General features: G+C 52.0%; 1 protein-coding gene across 1 annotated transcript in view; it reads left to right on the top strand.

Moving 5' to 3' along the window:
* Positions 1 to 5067, top strand: part of GLIS1 (GLIS family zinc finger 1) — a 249206-nt gene extending 244139 nt beyond the window's left edge. The window contains exons 9-11 of the mRNA XM_055403714.2: positions 2900 to 3078; positions 3657 to 3824; positions 4691 to 5067. Of these exons, the coding sequence (XP_055259689.2) occupies positions 2900 to 3078; positions 3657 to 3824; positions 4691 to 4848 (505 nt within the window). The 3' untranslated portion in view covers positions 4849 to 5067. The remainder of the gene's footprint in view (positions 1 to 2899; positions 3079 to 3656; positions 3825 to 4690) is intronic.
* Positions 5068 to 20096: the final 15029 nt, after the last annotated feature.

Below are 20096 nucleotides of genomic sequence, written 5' to 3'. Positions count from 1 at the left end.
AGGGCCAGATCACAAGGCCTGTGACAGGACTTGTCTGCAAGGTGTTGAGTAGTGAGCAAGTCAGGTTTGGGAATGAGAAGACACAGCTTGCAGTGTGGGGCTGGACTGCAGTGTCCACAGTGAGTGGATGGCAGCCCAGGCCAGCACCGGTGGGAGGGAGGAGGGACCCCCAGCAAGTGAGAGTCCCATGGAATGAACAGGACTTGAGGACAGTCTGGCTGGGTGGGGAGAGGAGAGCTTGTCAGAGGTGAACCCATGGGCATGTAGTGAGTGCCCTCAGTGTTCATAGAGCAGGGAAGTCTGGTTGTGCATGCCAGAGAGCCACAAAGAGACAGACTGATGGAGTACCAAGGGGAACCCAGAAAATCAAGTCTTCCTGGAGCCTTAGTTTCCTCTTCTGTGAAATGGGCTTTAAAATACCCTTCTCTGTGGAAGTGGTGAGTATCAGGCACACATGTCTGATACTATTATGTGTCACCTGGTTTAGGCTCCATGTACTCTAACCTCCTGTCCCTCACTCACCCACCCACCCACCAGCTCAGGCCACCTGCTCACCCATAGCCAGCCCCCAAACATCTCCAACCAAAGACAAATAAACCACAGAGGCCTTTCCCCACTCGGGCCTGTGCACTCTGCTCGGCCTCATTCATCACCTGCTTGCTGCCTGCGTAAGTGCCCATCAAGAATTCCTGCAGCGAGAGGCAGAGTGATGACAAGACTGAGATGGGACCCCCAGCCCGCCCGGCCACCCGCGCCTGCGGGAGCGACAGGCAAGCCATCCCCACCAGCCAGGCGCCCAGGCTCCCCCGGGGCTGCCTGAGAGAAGGGCCCTCATGCCTGACACCAGGACCAGGCCCAGCTTGAATGGGTTTCTTTTTTCAGCCCCTGAGAAAAGGCGAGGAAGGGGGGAAAGCCTTCAGCCTCCCTTTCCTGCCAAAGTCAACAAGGAAGGCCACTCGTGGCTCCCCGGCGGTTTGTTGGGACGTTAAATAGCTTGACAGAATTATCTGATTCACTCAAAAATATGCTAAGAGGGCCTGACTTCATGACCAAATTTATTTACCCTGGCTCAGAGAAGACGCCCAATAGGGTGTTTGTTTTTTTTTTTTTCTCCCCTGCCATGTACGAGGTATGAAGCCCTTGTCTGCCAGGCCAGTGAGGTTTTTATTAATTTTTATAGGTTCCAATTGAAGCAAAAATATTTGATTTAGGGATCATTTGCATGACTCAGAAGAGGCGCTCCAGACGATCCTTTTTCCTTTAGAGTTCAGGTAAAGCGGTAGAACCTCAGCCTCCCCATCCACTTCGGAGAGAGTCGTGTTCTGTTTAATTTCACTGGCTGTGAAGGTGGCAAATGTGAATTTATGGCAGGTTTGAGACAGGAAAAACAAACTTTGAGAATGCATGTTTTTTCCCCTTCAGATCTGGTTCTCCTTAAGTCTGCAGTGCTGTTAATCTCTGGATTTTGTAGTTGAGTGATTCAGAAACCCATTTGTTAGTATTTATCAGCTGTTTGCTGTGTGCCAGGCCTGGTGCTGAGCAGGGAGTGAGGCCTGGCCCTCCCACCAGGGTCTCTCCCAATAGAGGGGATGGACAGGAAGTAGGGGAAGAGCTGGGGTGTGGGTGCCAGGATGGGGCTGGCATAAGACGGAAGGGTACCATGCAGCAGGCTGGAGGGAGGAGGAGCCACCCTCCTGGCCACGCCTGGGCTCAGCTTCAGCCCAGAGAACTGGTTTTGAGGATGCATGGCTTGTGCACCGCCCTCCACAGTTTATAGAGCACAGTTGTAGACCACCTTGATGACCCTGTGAGACCAGGCTTAGAAATATTAATGATGGTGATAACGGCAGTTAACTCATGGAACCTTGAAGAGGATCATTTCATTAACTTCAGGAGGCTGGCCTGTACCTCCAGTGTCTCAGATCCTGGCCTGGGGACCAGGGTCCCGAAGCGGAAGCCCTCTTCTGCTGTCTTCAGCACACTCACAGGGGTGTGCGTCCCAGACATTGGAATGATGACAGTGCAGTGTCATCACAGGGGCTGTGACAGCAGGAGGCCCATGTTAGAGAGCAGATGGGCACCCTGCAGAGCTACAGATGTGAAGACCACCAACCTCTCCCCAGATCTCCTTTCCCCGTTGTGAAAAAGACACTGATCTGTTACGCTTCCTTGAGTCTTAGATGGGGGTCAGGCTAGCCTGGAGAGGTTACATGGAGCTATGACAGTGAGGATATGGGGTATCCTAACATGAATGGTCCAACATAGCCATTAATGCAAAGAAAAAAATAAAGACTCTGAACCTCCACACTCTCTGTCTTTCTGCAGTCATTGCACATAAATAGTTCAGAGATTGTGAGCCTTCAGCCCAGTCCCCCTGACCCCAGGGTCATTGTGGTTCATGTGAGCAGACCTCAAGGGCTCAGGAAGGTGGCACAAGGAAGGGACCTGGTGTCCAGTGACGTGCAGCCTGGTTAGACATCCTGCGGGGGCTCAGGTGGGTTCAGGGCTAACAACTGTTAACGACTGTGGTCTCATTTCAGAATGTGAGCTTCCTTCAGGCTCTGTTCAAAGGGAGGTGGTGAGTCCCCCATCACAGGATGTATGCAAGTGGAGGAGAAATGGCGAGAGATGTAGACAGAAAATCCCTAAAATACACCATGCAAGAGACTAAAGGCCAACTTGGACAACAGGCCTAACTGCTAGTTTTCCTTCCCTTCATCTTGATGATAATGCTGATGATTCATGGAGTGGCTAAGAATGTTTCTGACATCATACTGGGTGCTGTGTCTACATTGCTTTATTTAACTTTACCCTCACCAGAACCCATGAGGTGAGTGCTTTGTGTCTGGGACTAACTTGGACAACCTCTATGAACCTTGTCTGTCTCTCTTCTCTCCAGATTGGGACCTGGCCTCCTCTCACCCATGGTCAGTCCACTGAAGGGGCTTGGGCCACCCCCACTGCCACCATCATCCCAGAGCCATTCTCCGGGGGGCCAGCCCTTTCCCACGCTCCCCAGCAAGCCGCCCTACCCACCCTTCCAGAGCCTTCCACCCCAGCCTCTGCCCAGCCCTCAAGGTAAGCTCTGGCCAGGATGGAGGGGGCCCTTTCCAGATATACCCAGTGACTCCTGCTTGGGCTGCGTGAGAGGAAGGAGACACTGGCCCACAGGGTGGCAGTCAGGTGCCTGGAATGATGGCTGGCACTGAGGGCCACACAGGGAGAAGGTGGGAGACAGGTGACCTGATCTGCCTCACTGGGGATCTCTTCCAGGAGCAAATTTGTCATGAGGGGTGAGGAAGAGTTTGTCCCACCCACCAGGCGTCAAAGGGAACATCATGGGGAGCAGTGGCTGGGGGGGGGATGGCTGGCTCTTTGGAGGAACTGCGAATGATGGGGTATCTTAGAAAGTCACGGGGGACCCAGAGTCCCTGCCCTCCAAGCACTGTCAGCAGGGGCAGCCACGTGACAGCTCTGCCCAGCTCTCCAGGGTGGTACCCCCGGCACCGCCTCTGGCCTGGGGCTTTCTCCTCCCATTCACACATACCAGGCCAACAGGACAGTGTGGGAGGCTGAGCAGCACAGTGGGGACGGTCCCCTCCTCCCTCTCTGGGCGTTTTCCCTCTGAATGCAGCCCCTGCCGCCTCCCCCTGCAGGCTACCAGGGCAGCTTCCACTCCATCCAGAATTGCTTCCCCTATGGTGACTGCTACCGGTCGGCCGAGCAGGCAGCCAGTGGGGATGGACTGGCAGGGGAGGCCCATGGTTTCAACCCCCTGCGGCCCAATGGCTATCATGGCCTTAGTGCACCTTTACCTGCCCCAGGTAAGCCTCTCCTGTGTGCCTCCTTTCCATCCCTGGGCCGTGTGCTTTGTGCATGTTGGGATGGAGAGCCCAGTGAGAGGGGAGGGCTGCACACAGCCCAGGTGGAATCGGGCCCAGACCACAGGGCCTGGTCGGAGTGAGAGCATCAGAAGCGGGGTACAGATATTCCCAGATCAGTCTCAGGGCTCAGATCAGCTGGAAGCTACAAGGGCTGGGCAGGATGGGGGGCACCAAACAAAGGGGAGACTGGTACCCTGTCCCAGGGCCCTTTGGGCAGCTGGGTGAGCAGCAGGGGTGGAGGGATGAGCACCAGGGTGCAGCTGGGCACACACAAGCCTGTGGGTCGTCGCCTGTGAGCCTGTGTGTCCCGGCTCACACACACAGGCTCCCAGGTCTGCGCATGTCCCCTTCTGCACATGTTTGTAGCAAGTTTGTGTGGGCATGTGCGTGCATGTGCGTGTAGGGTCAGCATGGGGGCTTCTTGGCTGCCTGAGCCCCCTGTGTGTGTAAGGAACTCCCTGGCACGTGGGCTCCACATCGCATCTGTGCTGACATTCACACCCTGTCTGTGCACACCTGTCCTCCCGTGATCCCTCCGCTGTGTGTGCGGAGGTGGTGTGTGTGTTAGCAAGTTTGGGCCATTTCGAATGAAGGTGCTTGTGTGCAGGTATGTGGCCGTGTGTTCAAGTGCAGTATACTCTGTGAGTGGTCACGTGTCACACACGTACACCAGAGGCAGATGTGAACCTCATCAAGGATGTACTGGGGGTGGGCAGGAGGGGCGAACACGGACGGGTGTGTTCTGTTTGCTCACACATGGATCAGTGCGAGTTCTGCAGCCTGGATCCTGTCCCCCACATCCACAGGCTACGAGGCCCTGGCTGAGGCCCCGTGTCCCACCACGCTGCCACCACAGTCATCTGAGGACATCGTGTCCAGCGGCCCCGAGGACTGCAGCTTCTTCCCCAACGGGGCTTTTGACCACTGCCTGAGTCACATCCCCTCCATCTACACAGACACCTGAATGCCGCCCACACCTGCCCGCCCTCTACCGCCGATGCTGCCCTGCCCACCTGCTGGCTGCTCCCACCTTCGGGGCACCCAGCCGGAGCAGCCAGGCCACTGCTCCCCAGAACGCAGCCAGGTCTGGCCACGAGTGAGCCTCGAAGCCCCAGCCAGGCGCTCAGAGGTGCCCATCAGGCTCCGCGACCTGTGACGTCCCTTGGCTGTGTCTTCCCTTTGTCTCCCCAATGGTTTTGAAATCACAGACCTCGTGTATATAAATTGTACAAAACTTGTTTTCCATTCCCCTGCCAGTTTTATATTTTTGGTTTTACAAGAAAAACATTAAAAACTGGAAATCAGACTTGGGGGCTGCTTTGTGATTCAGCCTAGAGGCTGAGACCAGGAGAGCAGTGGAGGAGGGCATAACGGGGCAGGGGTGCGGAGCCCAGCTCGGTCCCTGGCTTCCGTTGGTGGGAACCCTGTCACATGGTCCCGCCACGTGCTGTGGGCCTTACAGACACCAGCACTGGTCCCAGGACGTCAATGAAAGGCAAAAGCTCTTGCCCGCTGGCAGGCAAGCAGACCAAGGCTGGGACTGAAATTGGAATTCCAGTATGACCCAGACCTTTGCTCTCTGCACGGACTCCTCGGTTGGTGGAAAAACACACTTCACTTCTGAAGCTGGCTTTGGGTAAACAGGCAAGGCCTTCCAGGGACAGAGCCCAGATGCCTCGGCAGGCAAGGGGCAGAGAGGCAGGGCCCCTGAAGACGGAAGTGCAGAGAACCTCCTTTGCACGCAGAGCCCCGCACACCCTGAGGAGCTCAGGAGGATGCGGAGAGGAGGCCAGCTCTGAGGGCACCAAGGTTCCCTCCCCATGAGGCTGCTGCCCTCCCCGCCTGCCTCCGTCCCTCCCCACAGCCCCGGCCTGTGCAGCTCTCTGAGCAGTGCCCTGTGTCCCACCACGTCACCCTGAAGGTCACCTGGTTAAAAAAAAAATCCTCCAGGAAAATTTTTGCCTTGTCACTGCTGAAGTGAAGCAAAGGAGGTCATGTTTACTGAGCAGCTACTCTGTGCAGGGCTGTCCTCCACCCCACACCACCCGTGCTCTGGGAATCAGCCCTGTGGAGGGGCTTTCTACCCCAGTTTAGGTGAGAGGAGCGGCTGGGTCCAAACCCAGGTCAAAAGGACGCCATCCTTTCCAGGCTTAGTTCAGGCAAAGCAAGATGCAAAGATCCAGTCAACCTCTTCTTTATTAAGAAGAGAGGTAACCAGGATTCAGAGGGGCCACCCAACCAAGTGGAGCAGAACCCGTGATGCGTGGCTGATCCCGCCCCATAATCTATGGGGGCTTGTGACGGCTGCTCTATGCCGGCCTGCGTGTGCTTCCTGTGTCAGCTCATTCACACCAGATGGGTGCTCTGCCTGCCCTTGTCCAGGGCCGACCTATCTCTGGGGCTCCCTTGCCGCTGGCTCCTGGCTGTCCGCACCCGATGAGGAGCCTAGTGTGGCAGGAGCGGGAGGGTGTGCCTGTGGAGACCCGTGTCTCCCTGTGAAGGTCAAGGGCCTTCTCACATGACCCACGTTCTCCCCTTCAGCCGAGGGCTGGCGCTGGAGTCACTCCCACTCTTAGGAAAGTCAGGACACCGCACTGTCCTGACTTGTTTGCCTGACAGCCGACTCACAGCATTCTGTGTCATCCCTTTGTTGGACGCTCCTCAGACTTCAAGGGCCATGTGTTTCCTGCCACAGCCAGACTGACCGTTCCTCCCATTTTATAGATGCGGAGACTGAGGGACGGTGAAGTCAAGTCACCTGTCTTCACAGTACAGCCAGCACATGTTGAGCTGGGATCCAAACCTAGGCCTCAGGCCCCAGAGCACATGCTCTCACCGCTCTGACCCCTTGAAGACTCGGGGTGACCTGGCCCCACCTCCTCTCCTGGCCCCAGCCTCCCAGAGGGCAGGCCAGTCCGAGCCCCTCGCAGGGAGCAATGGGCCCTCCCTCCCCATCACACACTGGCATATGTGATGGGGACCCAGGGCTCCTGACTCCCACCCAGGCTCCCCTCGCCCCCTCGTCCCATCCCCCGCCGGGTTTGTGGAACTAATTAGGTCATGGCAAAAGGGATGCTCAGGAATCAATACTGCTTGTCATTGTGAGCACTTAATCCACTCCAGATAAGCAGAATTAAACTGTACAATGAGAACATATTTCTATTAATAATGAAAAGGGCTGAGCCGTGAGCGGGAGAACACACAGGGAGCTGGCAGTTGGATCCTATTTAATTTCAGAGAGATGGAGAGAGGGAGAAAAGGAGACAAAGGCAGGAGAAAGAAAGGACAGACAGAGAACAGGATTGGAGACCAGGCGGGGCCCAGAGCCGGTCGCCATGGGGCTCCTCAGGTCACAACTTTCGTGAGCGACCCTGAACAGGGATTGCTCCTCTCCCCTGCTGGGGTCTCCTCAGAGCCTCTGATCCTCCTCCTGGCGTCATCACGGGGACCCTCTGTCCTGATGCTCTGAGACCACAGGTTCCCTCCAGTTCTAAGGGTGCACAGCAGCAGGTGGGACCCCAGGGCAGGGCCCGCTGGGAGACTGGACCTGAGCCCCTCCCTGGCCAGGGCTCTGTGCCTCCTTTACTTAGAAACACCATGATCCGTGCCCCTCCTGAGCTCTGCCCCTGTGCCAGGGACTCTGCCGCAAGAGGGGCACTGAGGGTATGGGGATTACTGCCCCTACGAGGAGGCAGACCTGCTGCCCACTCTACACCCCCAGGAGGACTGGGGTCAGATGGAGGGTGTGGTGCTTCTCACCTGGGGAGCCTCTCTGGGCAGTGGAGCTGAGTTAGCCCAGGGGGCCCCTAAGAAGAACGCAGACCCACAGGCCTGCGGAGACAGTGACCACACTGCCCTCCCTGCCCAGCCACGCAGACCGCCCAGCAGCCCTAGCCTTTGTCCAGGCCACGCTGCGCCTGGCCACCTCCACTGCACCTGGCCTCTGTCTCCATCAGGGGCCCTCTGACCCCCGTCTCCCTTTCCTGTATCCACCCCGCCCCCTCTCCCTGTCTTCCCGTCTCTCCGCAGCATCCTTTTCCTCCCCCTCCTGCAGTTCTCTCCTTCCTCCCTTCTCCACTCCTCCAAGTTCACCGCCTTTGCTTCTCTCTCTCCTCCGTGTTCTCGTTCCCTTTCTCTTTAAGCTGTGCGGTCTGACCCCAGAGGAGGAGGCTCTCTTCTCTCTCTCCCCATCCTCCCATGCGTGCTTCCTCCTTCCTCACTCCTGTCCGATTCTCTGTGGTCCAGGGGCCCAAGGGGACTTGCCCAAGGTGCAGAAGAGGGCTGAGAAGCAGGCCTAGAGGAGGTCAGTGGGAAGAGGTTTTGAGGAGAGCAGCCAGTTGGGTTTTTCCCCGAGTAATATTTTATGCAGCATTTATATGTGCTTGGAGTGGGGTTGGTGGAGGGGTGTGGTGTCAACTCGGATCACCCTCTGTCAGAAAGTGGAATCTCCCAGCCCTGTGCGTCAATGTTTGTTTTCTTTTTCTGCGGTGGAAAACCAGGCCCCAGCCAGTTGATTCAAGCTTCTCTCACATTGTGTGTCTACTGCCACGCGGTCTGAGTAGATGCCCCACAGTGGAAGTGACGGGGAGGCCTTCTCTTCCGGTCACTTTAGAGTTTCTGGATCCCTCTGCCTGTGACTCCCCCCACACTCACATTCAGGCCGCTACCTGTTCCTGGGTCCCTTGATCCCAGAGCAGCCGGCAGGAGGCCCAGAGCCATGCGAGATGCAGCCCATGTGGTTGAGTCCTAGGCAGCCAGACCCAGGTGGGCAGGAAGATGCACCCCATGGTGGGGGTGGTGACCTGGCCCTCTGTTGCTCTGCCACTGTAGCCCCGCTGCCCTATTTCTAGTGCTGGGACAGGAGCCCATGACATTGACCCCTTCCTCAACCTGAATTCCACCTGCCAGGTGGGGTGAATGGGTGTCAGGATCTCCCCTTGTGCCCAGGGTCCCCTTGATGGTGGGCGCATACCTGGATCTGTCCTCCAGGGACTCCCTTGCCTCTCCATCCTCTGTCCTGATGGCCCTTGTGGTCCCCCGTGACCCAGACCCTCAGGGCTGAGAGGGTCCCCTGAGATCCCCCGCTCCACCGCAGCCCCACAGATGGAGAAAAGACCAGACAGACTCCATTTCTGCAGCCCTTTCAGCCTCCATCCACACCCCCTAGTCCAGCCTAATGGGCGTGGAGAATGGGGCTGCAGGCAAGCGAGCAGTGGGGGTGATGTGCTAGGTTTGTACTGAGATGTTGCCTTCCACCTGCGCCGTGGAGGAACGGACTGGGGAAGTTCCCACCAGGATGTTCGCCCCCTGAGGCAGGTCCTGTCCTGTCCTCCTCAGAGCTGACTGCCCAGCTCCCAGGGCAGCGCCGGGCACACAGAGGTGCCCAACGTATGTTTGTCACATCCATCAGTGGAACAGAGAGATGGGCGCGAGGAAACATGGGCCTGTCTGCACAGAACCCCGTACACAGTAGGGCCACAGCAAGTACTTGTTATGTCAACTGTCTGACCAACCCCTCATCTCAAGATGAGGAGAGAGGCCCAGTGGGGGTGTGATGTGTCCAGAGTGACAGAGAAGGTCAGTGACTGGCAGGGGAGAACCCCAGCCTCCCGGGTCCATTCTGAGCTCTGGCCACACACCCTGCCAGAAAGTCTGCTGCAGCCCATGCTTCACGGCTCCTGTGGCGCTTGAGAAGTGCTCAGCAAGGAAAGTGCGACGGCCCCATGTTACAGAGGAAGGCGGTGAAGGAAGGAACGTCCTTTACAGGGGAAGAAACTGAGGCTCAGAGAGGTGGCTTGCCCGAGGCTGCCAAGAGAGTCAGGGCAGACAGAGCGGGAATCCCAGTGTGGGTCCTGGGGGGTGGCCTGAGGAGTTCTGGCACACGCCCCTCTGCGCCATCCAGAGGGGACCATTACGCTTTTACAAGTGTCGATTTATATACTTGCCTGGGTCGTCAGCCCTGCCAGGGATTAGGTTCCTAAGTGATCGTGTCTCTGGGGAAAATGCAAACGGAAAGTGAACTGGGCAGGAGTTGCCATCCCTCTTCAGTCTTGGGGCTGTGGAGCCAAAGCTCTTTGATTTATTCCTGGGGCCCTGGGAGCAGTGGTGCATCAGGATCCTGCAGAAGGGCCACCTAAAGGCCAGTGAAGAAACGGCCTCAGTGCAGGGCTCCCTCCCGCCAAGGACATGTGTCCTGTCCATGCAGAAGCAGGGTAATGCCTGAGCTCCCACAGGGTCATGGCTTGGATTTGGGTCTAGTGGGTGACTTAGGGCCAAGGAAGAACTGGAGCAGCCAGGTTTCAACGTAACTTTGGGAGGGGGGAGGTGTAGAGAGGACGGAAATAGGCTTCATCTTGAATTGAAGGTTAAGCTAGAGGAGGGTCCACTCCACTCTTCCCTGGGGCTTATTTTACTTTTCTTCTTTAGCTGTGCTTGAAATCTTCCAGAAAAGCACTGGTGCAGCCCCGGTGTGGCCAGGCAGCCTGGATAGGAACAGGAGGCAAGTCCAGGCTGGGGCCCTATTGGGGCTGGGGCTGGGGCTGGGGCCCGCGTTCATCTTCACTGGACGACTGTCTTGTCACAGCAGGGACCACGTTGGTGGCCCTGGATCCCCAGTGCCCAGCACAGGACCTGGTCCACAGTTGGGATTTAATAAACACTTCTTAGGGGCTTCCCAGGTGGCTTAGCGGTGGAGAATCTGCCTGCCAATGCAGGAGCCTCAGGAGACACGGGTTTGATCCCTGGGTTAGGAAGAATCCCTGGAGGAGGGCATGGCAATCCATTCCAGTATTCTTGCCTGGAAAATCCCATGGAGAGAGGAGCATGGCAGGCTATAGTCCATGGGGTCGCAAAGAGTTGGAGGCAACTGAGCGGTTGACCACACACATACACTTCTTTATTTGGGTTATTTGCCAATGACATATAGCTCTGTGTGTGCAGAGCTCGGGCCAGGACAGGGAGAGGTCTGGTTACCTCATTTCTGACAGTGGCTGCAGGTGCTTGAGGTGTGCCTGGGAGCACAGGATGCTTGGGAGACCTTGGCCCCAACCCCAAAGCTCTGCGGGAGCCCTGGGGAGAGGGAGCTAGCTTGCTGGAGACCCTCAAGCAGACTGGGATACCAGGAATGGAGCTGGGGGCTGATTTCAGATTGCTAAAAAGCCAAGTCCTTGAAAGCAGAAGGGACTACTTTGGGGTGGACTGAGCTCCCCACCCCTGTGGCTATGCAGGCAAGAATGTGCAGGAAGCTTTGAAACCATCCTGGACTTCAAAGAGTCAAGGTGAAGGGCTGGACTGCACAAACTCAAAAGGCCCCTCTGGCCCTATCAGGGCGCTGTGGCAGTGACTGTCTCTCACCCCCATGGCAGCAGCAGGGCCGGCCACTCTGCATTGCTGTCCCTGAGGCTGGACTAAGGGCAGAGTGTGTCCAGGTGATTAATTGCGTATTTGCAGGGAAAACAGGGGACCAAAGCTTGGGTTACTGACTAAATATTTTCTCAGAGGTTCAGGGCTGATAGGCCTCAGGTCCAGGACAGTAGGAAGGGGCTGCCAGGATGGGGCCTCTGCTCTTCACTGCCTCATGTTTCCCCGTCAGGTAGCTGGGCATCAGGGAACTACACCTGGTCTGGAGGCTGCTGGGAAGGAGCAGTGATGACCCAGGGACAGAAGGCTGAGCACACAAGCTTCTGTCGTTCTTTGGAGGCTTGAGGGCGGCCAGGCCACAGACAGGGCAGCACCACACCAATGCCCCCACTTCCCAGATGGGGAAACTGAGGCTCTGAGGGGTCAGACTGGCCCCTCGGAGGTGAGGGATAGGCGTGATTAACAGGAAGAGAAATTAAGTCCCAGAGAAGGACAGGTTGTGCTTGAAACAGCTCAGCAAGTCCCTGGCAGGGAGGCCAAAGCCTGACCTGCCTATGCACCCAACAGCTCCCTCAGGAATGAGCCATTCAGGGGCAGCCAAGCCTTGGAGCAGCAGCAACAGGAGCCCAGAGAAAACTGTGGGTCACTGTGCTGCTCAGAGACTCAGCTTACCCACCTGCATGATGCTTAGTGCTGGGCAGTCTCCTCCACTAACCTAGTGGTGGGATCATCCCAGAGCGTCCAACAGCTTCAGGGCCCAGGGGGCTGGGGCCGCTGGTCCTGAGGTTACACTGATGGTTGTCATTTAGCAGGAGCCAAGCACTATCCGTGCTTTATGTGTGTCATCTGTTTAATCGCCACACAGCCCTGCCGGGAAAGTCCTATTGTCATCTCCATTTTACAGATAAGAAAACTTAAGGCTGGAGTGATGAAGTCAATTGCCCAGAATCACATGGCCAAGCCAGATTTTGGACTCATGTCCTGGACTCCTGGAGTGAATGGCACTTGCCAAGTTGAGATGAAATCCCAAGTTTGGGAGTCAACCCCAGTTTACCTCCTGCCTCTGCCACTGAATGTTTCACACCTGAGGCCTCCGTTTCCTCATCTGGAGAATGGGAATGACACTCCCAGCCCTCTTGGCTCCTGGAGAATCAAGAGCTCTAGTGGAGGACTTCCCTGGTGGTCCAGTGGATAAGAATCCATCTGCCAGTACAGGGGACACGGGTTCAATCTCTGGTTTGGGAAGACCCCACATGCCTTGGAGCAACTGAGCCCACACACCACAACTGTTGAGGCCTGCACACCCTAGAGCCTGTGCTCCAGAACTAGAGAAGTCACCGCAGAGAAGCCCACACACTGCAATAGAGTAGCCCCCACTTCTGCAATTAGAAAAAGCACACACACAGCAATGAAGACCCATTGCAGCCAAAAAATAAACAAATAAATAAAAAAATTAAAAAAAAAAAGAGCTGTAAGGGAACAGGAGATCAGCTTGGCAACTGGGAAGGCCTGTGCCCAGGCAAGCCGGCGCTTTCACGGAAGCTTGGCAGTCTGCCTTCCCCCAAGCTTTCCTCCGGGTCAGCTGTGCCTCCACACCAGACGGTGAGCAACCGGAGTCAGGGTCCAGGGGAGGGGTGGGGATGAGCCCCCAGAGGGGACGTGGGTGGCTGTCTCCTGCTAGAAAGCAAAGGAGGGGGAGAGGGTGGCCCCAGGGTGAGGTCATAAGTCCTGCGCCGGGCGGGCTGCCAGGAGCTCAGGCTCCCCAGGGCCTGGACGCCGTCCCTCCCCAGCAGGCGCTGAGTGTTGTGCCGCCGTCTCCATGGAGCCCGGCTTTACAAGGTGCCTCCATGCCCCAGAGAGGCCTGGAATATGACTGGCACCAGTGCTCTACTTTTATTGATGGAGAAACTGAGGCTTGGGAAGTTCGTGGCTCTCTAAAGATGGTGAGGCCTAGAGCATTGATCTTGTGTCCTCAGATCTACTCAGAATGGGGCCCTGGGCAGGTTGCCTTACTGAGTCTGGGCTTCTACTCCTTCAAACGGGACAATGGCCCTCCCTTAGCGGACGGATTCCATGGGGTGATATTGTCACATAGTAGAATCTCAGGAAATGTAACTCTTTTTGTCCATTTGAGGACTGCCCGTTTAGATAAATGCCCTGAGCATTCTCCTCATAACTCTAAGGGTCAGAATACAAGTGGGAAACTGAGGCCCAGGAATTGGTCTGACTTGGTGGGGAACACGTGGTAACTTGGTGGTGGATCTGGTTGCAGATCTAGAGCCGAGCTCTCATCACCTCATGCTGTCTTGGGCAGAATCCTCACCAGTCAGAACACCCCAGCCTCTCTAGCCAGGGCCTGGGACTTCCATTCAGATTTTGGCTGCACCGCCTCGGACAAGTCATGCACTGTGTCTGAGCCTCAGTGTCCTCAACCGAAAAATGGAAAACCGTGACTCCACTGAGGTGAGGAAGACTTAAGAAATCAGACGTGGCGCTATTTGGTGACTACGAAAAGCTCCAGTGGTGGCGGGGAGGGGAAGCCTCCAACCTATCAGTTCAGCAGCTGAGTAATTCATTATACATCACTTGTTCTAAAGAGAGTTTGAAGCTGCACCAAGTAGTCATACATCCATCCAAGAAGGTAGGCCCACCCCCAGTGTGACCTACCTTCCCATCATTTGCAAATGTCTTTTTTCTTAATTTCTCTCTGTGCATTTAATGTGCTCTTGAAATAGACTTTCCTCCATGGTGCCCTCCTGATGCACTGAACATAAGCCCAGGAACAAGCACTGCTTTTAGCATCTCCCTGGGTAGGTTGATAATTAGGTAGAGAAATCTAGCCATTGCCAGAAACAAAGTGCACCCTTGCCAGCTGATGGGCATGGCTGCCCAAAGACAAGGCCATCCCTCCAAGGTCAAGACATCTTCTATAGTCCAGGCTGCCACTACCCACCCACAGGCCAAGAAAGAGCCTACCTTGGTCTCCCCAACTTTCAGGCCTTGCTCATGACAACAGGAGTTTTTGAAGCCCCTTCTGTGTGTCAACCTGACATGTTAACCCATTCACTCTCCAAACAACCTATAGAGAGAAATAATCCAAGCTCAGAGCACCAGACCAGGGCTGCTGGACCCTAAGATCATTCCTCTTTCTCTGAGTCTCGCTTCCTCCAAGTTGGCCTTTGTTGCTTTGTCCACAGTGCAGCGCCCAGCACCAGGGCAGGGTGAATGCTCAGCACCCCACATGACAGCAAATGCCCTGAATGAGCTCATGGGGTCACAGGATCAGAGTCAGGAGAGACCATGGGAGGTGGGGCCTGCTTAGGTCACTCTGCAAGGGGGAGGGGGTGGAGGCTGGCCGCACAGGCTTGCTAACTGCCAGCCAGGGCTCCGGGATACGCACAGCCCCTCCAAGCTGGTCAGTGTTTCCATGATCTTTTTCTTGGGGCATCTCATCTCCCAGTGACAGGGGGTTCCTTGAGGCCAGGTCATTCAAGTCTTCCGTCCACACAATGAGCACTCAGTGTGTCACATAGCACAGATGCCCAGTTTGGCTGGAGACCCACCCCTGTGGCTCTCAGGCCCCCCTGTGGAAGATGGCCCCAACTTTCAAATCCCAAAGCCTCAAGGTTTTTCTGTCAACAAGGCCCAGAGTTTCACCCAGGTCATCTCAGATGGGTGTGAAGGGAAACCATTTCAACCCCCATTTTATATGTAGGGGAGAGCAGGGACTTGTCACCAAGTGTAGAACCCACGCCAGGACACTTCTGTCACAATTCCTTTCCCTCAAGAGATTCAGCCCAGAGAGACTTTAGACTCAGCTGTTTCTCATTTTCCCTCTTGAGTCCCTTGGCTCATGCTGATCAATTCATCAAACTGTCTCCAAGTCTTCTCTGAACTGGGCACAGGGAAGTGAGATTACTCAGCCTGGTCCTAACCTTGGACGGCCTCACAGTCCGGGGCAGGAAGAGTGGGGGTGGGAGTCAGACTCATAAAAAGCCCCCAGGAGAGCCCTTGTCACGTGTGTGAACGCTGCTGTGCTCACACACTCCCCCGACAGACGCTCACTATCACCGAGGCGGCCTCTTTCATCTTTGTTCAGCTCTGACTGAGAAAACCCTTCCCTCAATATTCGGAAACATTATGTAGTGAAATAAGGCAGAATATGTGGTGTGAAAATAATTTTCAAAAAATGTACTCATGTCTAGAAGGATGTACCTCCAAAGTTTAAGAGTGGTTTGTCTTTGGGAGATGAAGTTGGTGGAATTTATTGCTTCTTCATGCTTATTCCTAGTTTCTAAATTTTCTCCAACCCTTTTCAGCCTTTGTTGCCTAACCTGTAAAACAGGGTTAAAAATCTCTACCTTACTTGTGGATATGTAAACGGGATAAGATATATGAAAATTCTAGACACACAGTAAGCATTTACTAAATGACACCTGTTGTAAAAATTAAAAAAAAATGATATCTTCCTGGTGGCTCAGACAGTAAAGCCTCTGCCTACAATGCGGGAGACCCAGGTTCGATCCCTGGGTCGGGAAGATCCCCTGGAGAAGAAAATGGCAACCTACTTCAGTACTCTTGCGTGGAAAATCCCATGGACAGAGGAGCCTGGTAGGCTACAGTTCATGGGGTCGCAAAGAGTGGACACGACTGAGTGACTTCACTTTCCCTTTTCATTGCAAATACTAATTACAGAATGAGTGACTTCACTTTCCCTTTTCATTGCAAATACTAATTACAGAATGCTGAAATCCAAAAGGGGCTAAAGAAGACCTTCAGTTCAGTTTAGTTCAGTTCAGTTCATTCGCTCAGTTGTGACCGGCTCTTTGCAACCCCATGAATCACAGCACGCCAGGCCTCCCTGTCCATCACCAACTCCCGGAGTTCACTCAAACTCATGTCCATCGAGTCGGTGATGCCATCCAGCCATCTCATTCTCTGTTGTCCCCTTCTCCTCCCGCCCCCAATCCTTCCCAGCATCAGAGTCTTTTCCAGTGAGTCAACTCGTCGCATGAGGTGGCCAAAGTATTGCAGTTTCAGCTTTAGCATCAGTCCTTCCAATGAACACCCAGGATCGATCTCCTTTAGAATGGACTGGTTGGATCTCCTTGCAGTCCAAGGGACTCTCAAGAGTCTTCTGCAACACCACAGTTCAAAAGCATCAATTCTTCGGCGATCAGCTTTCTTCACAGTCCAACTCTCACATCCATACATGACCACGGGAAAAACCATAGCCTTGACTAGACGGACCTTTGTTGACAAAGTAATGTCTCTGCTTTTTAATATGCCATCTAGGTTGGTCATAACTTTCCTTCCAAGAAGACCTTAGCAAATATAAATCCCAATCCTTTCATTTAAAAAAAATATAAATATTTATTTATTTGGCTGCACTGGGTCTTGGTTGTGGCATGAGGTGTCCTGACCAGGGATCAAACCTGGGGGCCATGCATTGGGAGCTCAGAGTCTTAGCCACTCGAACACCAGGGAAGTCCTCCAATCCTCTTATTTTAAAGGTAGGGAAACAGGCTTGGAACTGTTGTCTGGGGGAGAAGAGAAAGAGGAGAGTGACCAGCTGACAAAGCCTGAGATGCGGCTCCTATATTCTTTCCCGGGACCAAGCAGGAGTCACTGTTCTAATGATGATGTTTTAAAAAGTCTGTCCAAAATGGATTATAAAAAAAATGTTCAATGTCACTAGAGATAAAGAGGGACATTGTATAGTGATTAAAAAGTTAATCCATCAAGAAAATATAGCAATTATAAACACTGCCCCTAATGACAGAGCCCAAAATATATGAAGCAAAAACTGGAAGAATGGATGGGAGAAACAGACAATTCATCAGTAGCAGCTGGAGACTTTAATGCCTCTGCTTTCCATATGGATAGAACAATGAGGCAGATGATCAACAAGGAAATGGAAAAGTTGAACAATACTATAAACCATTAAACCTAACAAACATCTATAGAATGCTAGAAGTTTTAGGGCAGTTGGGCAAAGAAATCAAATCAAATAAAAGGTATCCAATTTGGAAAAGAAGAAGTGAAACTGTATTTACAGGTGACATGATCTTGTATGTAGAAAGTCCTAAGAAATCCACAATAAAACTATTAGAGCTAATAAATGAATCCAGCAAGGTTGCAGGATGCAAGATCAATACACAAAAATTAATTGAATTTCTACACACCTGCAATAAACAATCCAAAATGAAATTAAGAAAAATTCTACTTACAATAACACTAAAAAGAATAAAACATTTAGTAAAAAATTTAACAAAAGCACAAAACGTGTACTCTGAAAACTATAAAACATTGTAAAAAGAAATGAAAGACGACTTCAATAAATGGAAAGGTATCCTATGTTTTCATTGATCAGAAGACTTAATAGTGTCAAGATAGCAATACTCCCTAAATCGATCTACAGATTCAATACAATCACTATCAGAATCCCACTGGATTCTTTCCAGAAACTGACAATCTGATCTAAACACTCATATAGAAATTCAAGGAACCCAGGGCAGTCAAAACACTCTTGAACAAAGAAGAACAAAGCTGGAGGACTCACACTTGCCGACTTCAAAACTCATTAAAAGTTGTAGTAATTGAGACACTGTGCTCCTGGCATAGTGACAGACATGTAGACCAATGAGACGGAATCAAGGGTGCAGAAACAGTGCTTCACATTTTGTGGTCAACTGATTTTAGACGAGGATGACAGAAGAGTTAAATGGAAAGAAAAGTCTCTTCAAAGAAAAGGGTTCTGGGCCAACTGGATATTCACAGGCAAAAGAATAAAGTTAGACCCCTACCTCACATCATATTCAAAAATTAACTTAAAATGAGTCAAAGGCCTAAATGAAAGAGGTAAGACTATAAAACTGAGAAAAATAAGAATAAATCTTCATGACCTTGGATTAAGCACAAGCATCAACAACAACAAAGATAATATGAATGCCACTAAAATGAAAAATGTTTGTGCTTTAAAGGATACCACCAAGAAAGGGAAGACAATTCACAGAAGGGGAGCAAATATTTGCAAATCATACATGTGATGAGACTTGTATCTAGAATACATAAAGAACTTTTACAACTCAATAATAAAAAGATTAGTTACTTTTAAAATGGGCAAAAAAGGAACTTCTCATTGGTCCAGTGGTTAAGACTCTACATGTTCAATGCTGGGGATGAAGGTTCAATCACTGGCTGGGGAACTAAGATTCCACATGCTGTGCAGATGAAAAGTAAAAATAAAACTGACTGTGATGATGATTGCACATATCTACAAATACACTGAAATATTTAAAATGTACACTTAATGGCACCACCTACAACATATGTATTATACATCGCAATAAAGCTGTTAGGATAAAACTAAATAATTAAAATGGACAAAAGATCTGAAACAACATTGCTCCAAAGATTTGCAAATGGCCAAAAGCACATGAAAAGATGCTCAACATCACTGGCCCCAGAGAAATGCAAATTAAAACCACAATGGAAAACCACTTCACACCCACTAGGATAGCTGTCATCAAAAAGTCAGATAATAACACATGTTGGTGAGGATACGAACAAATCAGAACCCTCATACAATGCTGATGGGAATGTAATAGGGCAGCTGCTGTGGAAAACAGTCTGGCAAGCCCTTGAATAGTTAAACATAGTGTTACCATATGACCCCCAGTGCTTGGCTCACCCTACTCTATTCTTAGATAGAATAAAAATCCAAGAGAAATTAAATCATATCCACAAAAAATCTTGTTCATAAATGTTTATAGTAGCATTATTCATAATATCCCCTGAAAAAATCCAAATGTCCATGACTGATGAATAGATAAACAAAATATGTTATACACATATACTGGAATATTACTCATCCCTAAAAAGGAATAAAGTATTAATACTGCCACAACATAGGCAAACCTTGAAAACATTATGCTAAATGAAAAAAGACAGTCACAAAAGACTGTGTATTGTATGATTCAGTTTATCTGAAATGTCTAGAATAAGAAAATTCATAGAGACAGAAAATAGATGAGTGTTCATCCAGGAATAAGAGCTTGCGGGGGAAGGGGAAGTAACTGCTAATGGTTATAAGGTTTCTTAGCAGGGGTAATAAAAATGTTCCAAAATTGATTATAATGATGGCTACACAACTCTGTGACTATGCTAAAAACCAATGACTTATACACTTTAAATGGGTGAATTGTATGGCATGTAAATTATATCTCAATAAAGCCATTATTTTTGAAAAAAAGAGAGCCTGTGTGCAGAATGTGTTCTTCTAAACCTCTTGATGATGACAGAATCCATGCAGACTAATTAAGTGACTGTCTTGGCAGCAGCACCAAACGACTGATCTACTATTTTTCCCACTGGCACTGCATTTCTCATCAGAATTCAACCCTATCCCTTGCTTGGTCAGCTGTCTCACCTTCAGAGACAGAAAACTAACAGGTGAGTTATTAGTTATAAAAACAACAACCCTCCTCGAGCAAAAACAAAGAACGACAGGGAAGCATGTGCACCCCAGGTTCATGTGACAGCAAACCTTTTTATACAAACCTAAAGAATTAAAGGCAAGGGCTGGTCTCTAAAGAAACTGCAAAGAAACACCGGGGAAAACATGCTCTTATGGACACAAGGGCTGATAGGTGGTGAGTTGGGGCCTTTTACAGTTGCACTGGGAGCCTGGGTAGTCTTTGTTCTAACAGGCAAGCTTTCTGGCAACTCTTGTGTTCCTTCTCTAGGGGACAGCCCATGCAAAGGTGTGGAAGAGGGAGAGAGATAGTGGGGTGAGCCAAGCACTAGAGGGCATTTAGGCCGATGCAGCAGGCAGGAGTGGGGAGTGAGGAA

Source organism: Moschus berezovskii, chromosome 4 (assembly GCF_049115385.1).
Source record: "Moschus berezovskii isolate FMDL1 chromosome 4, NW_MosBer_1.0, whole genome shotgun sequence".
In the NCBI taxonomy this organism is placed as follows: domain Eukaryota; kingdom Metazoa; phylum Chordata; class Mammalia; order Artiodactyla; family Moschidae; genus Moschus; species Moschus berezovskii.
Note: the sequence above shows the minus strand (reverse complement) of the source record. Positions and strands in the feature narration are given on the sequence as shown.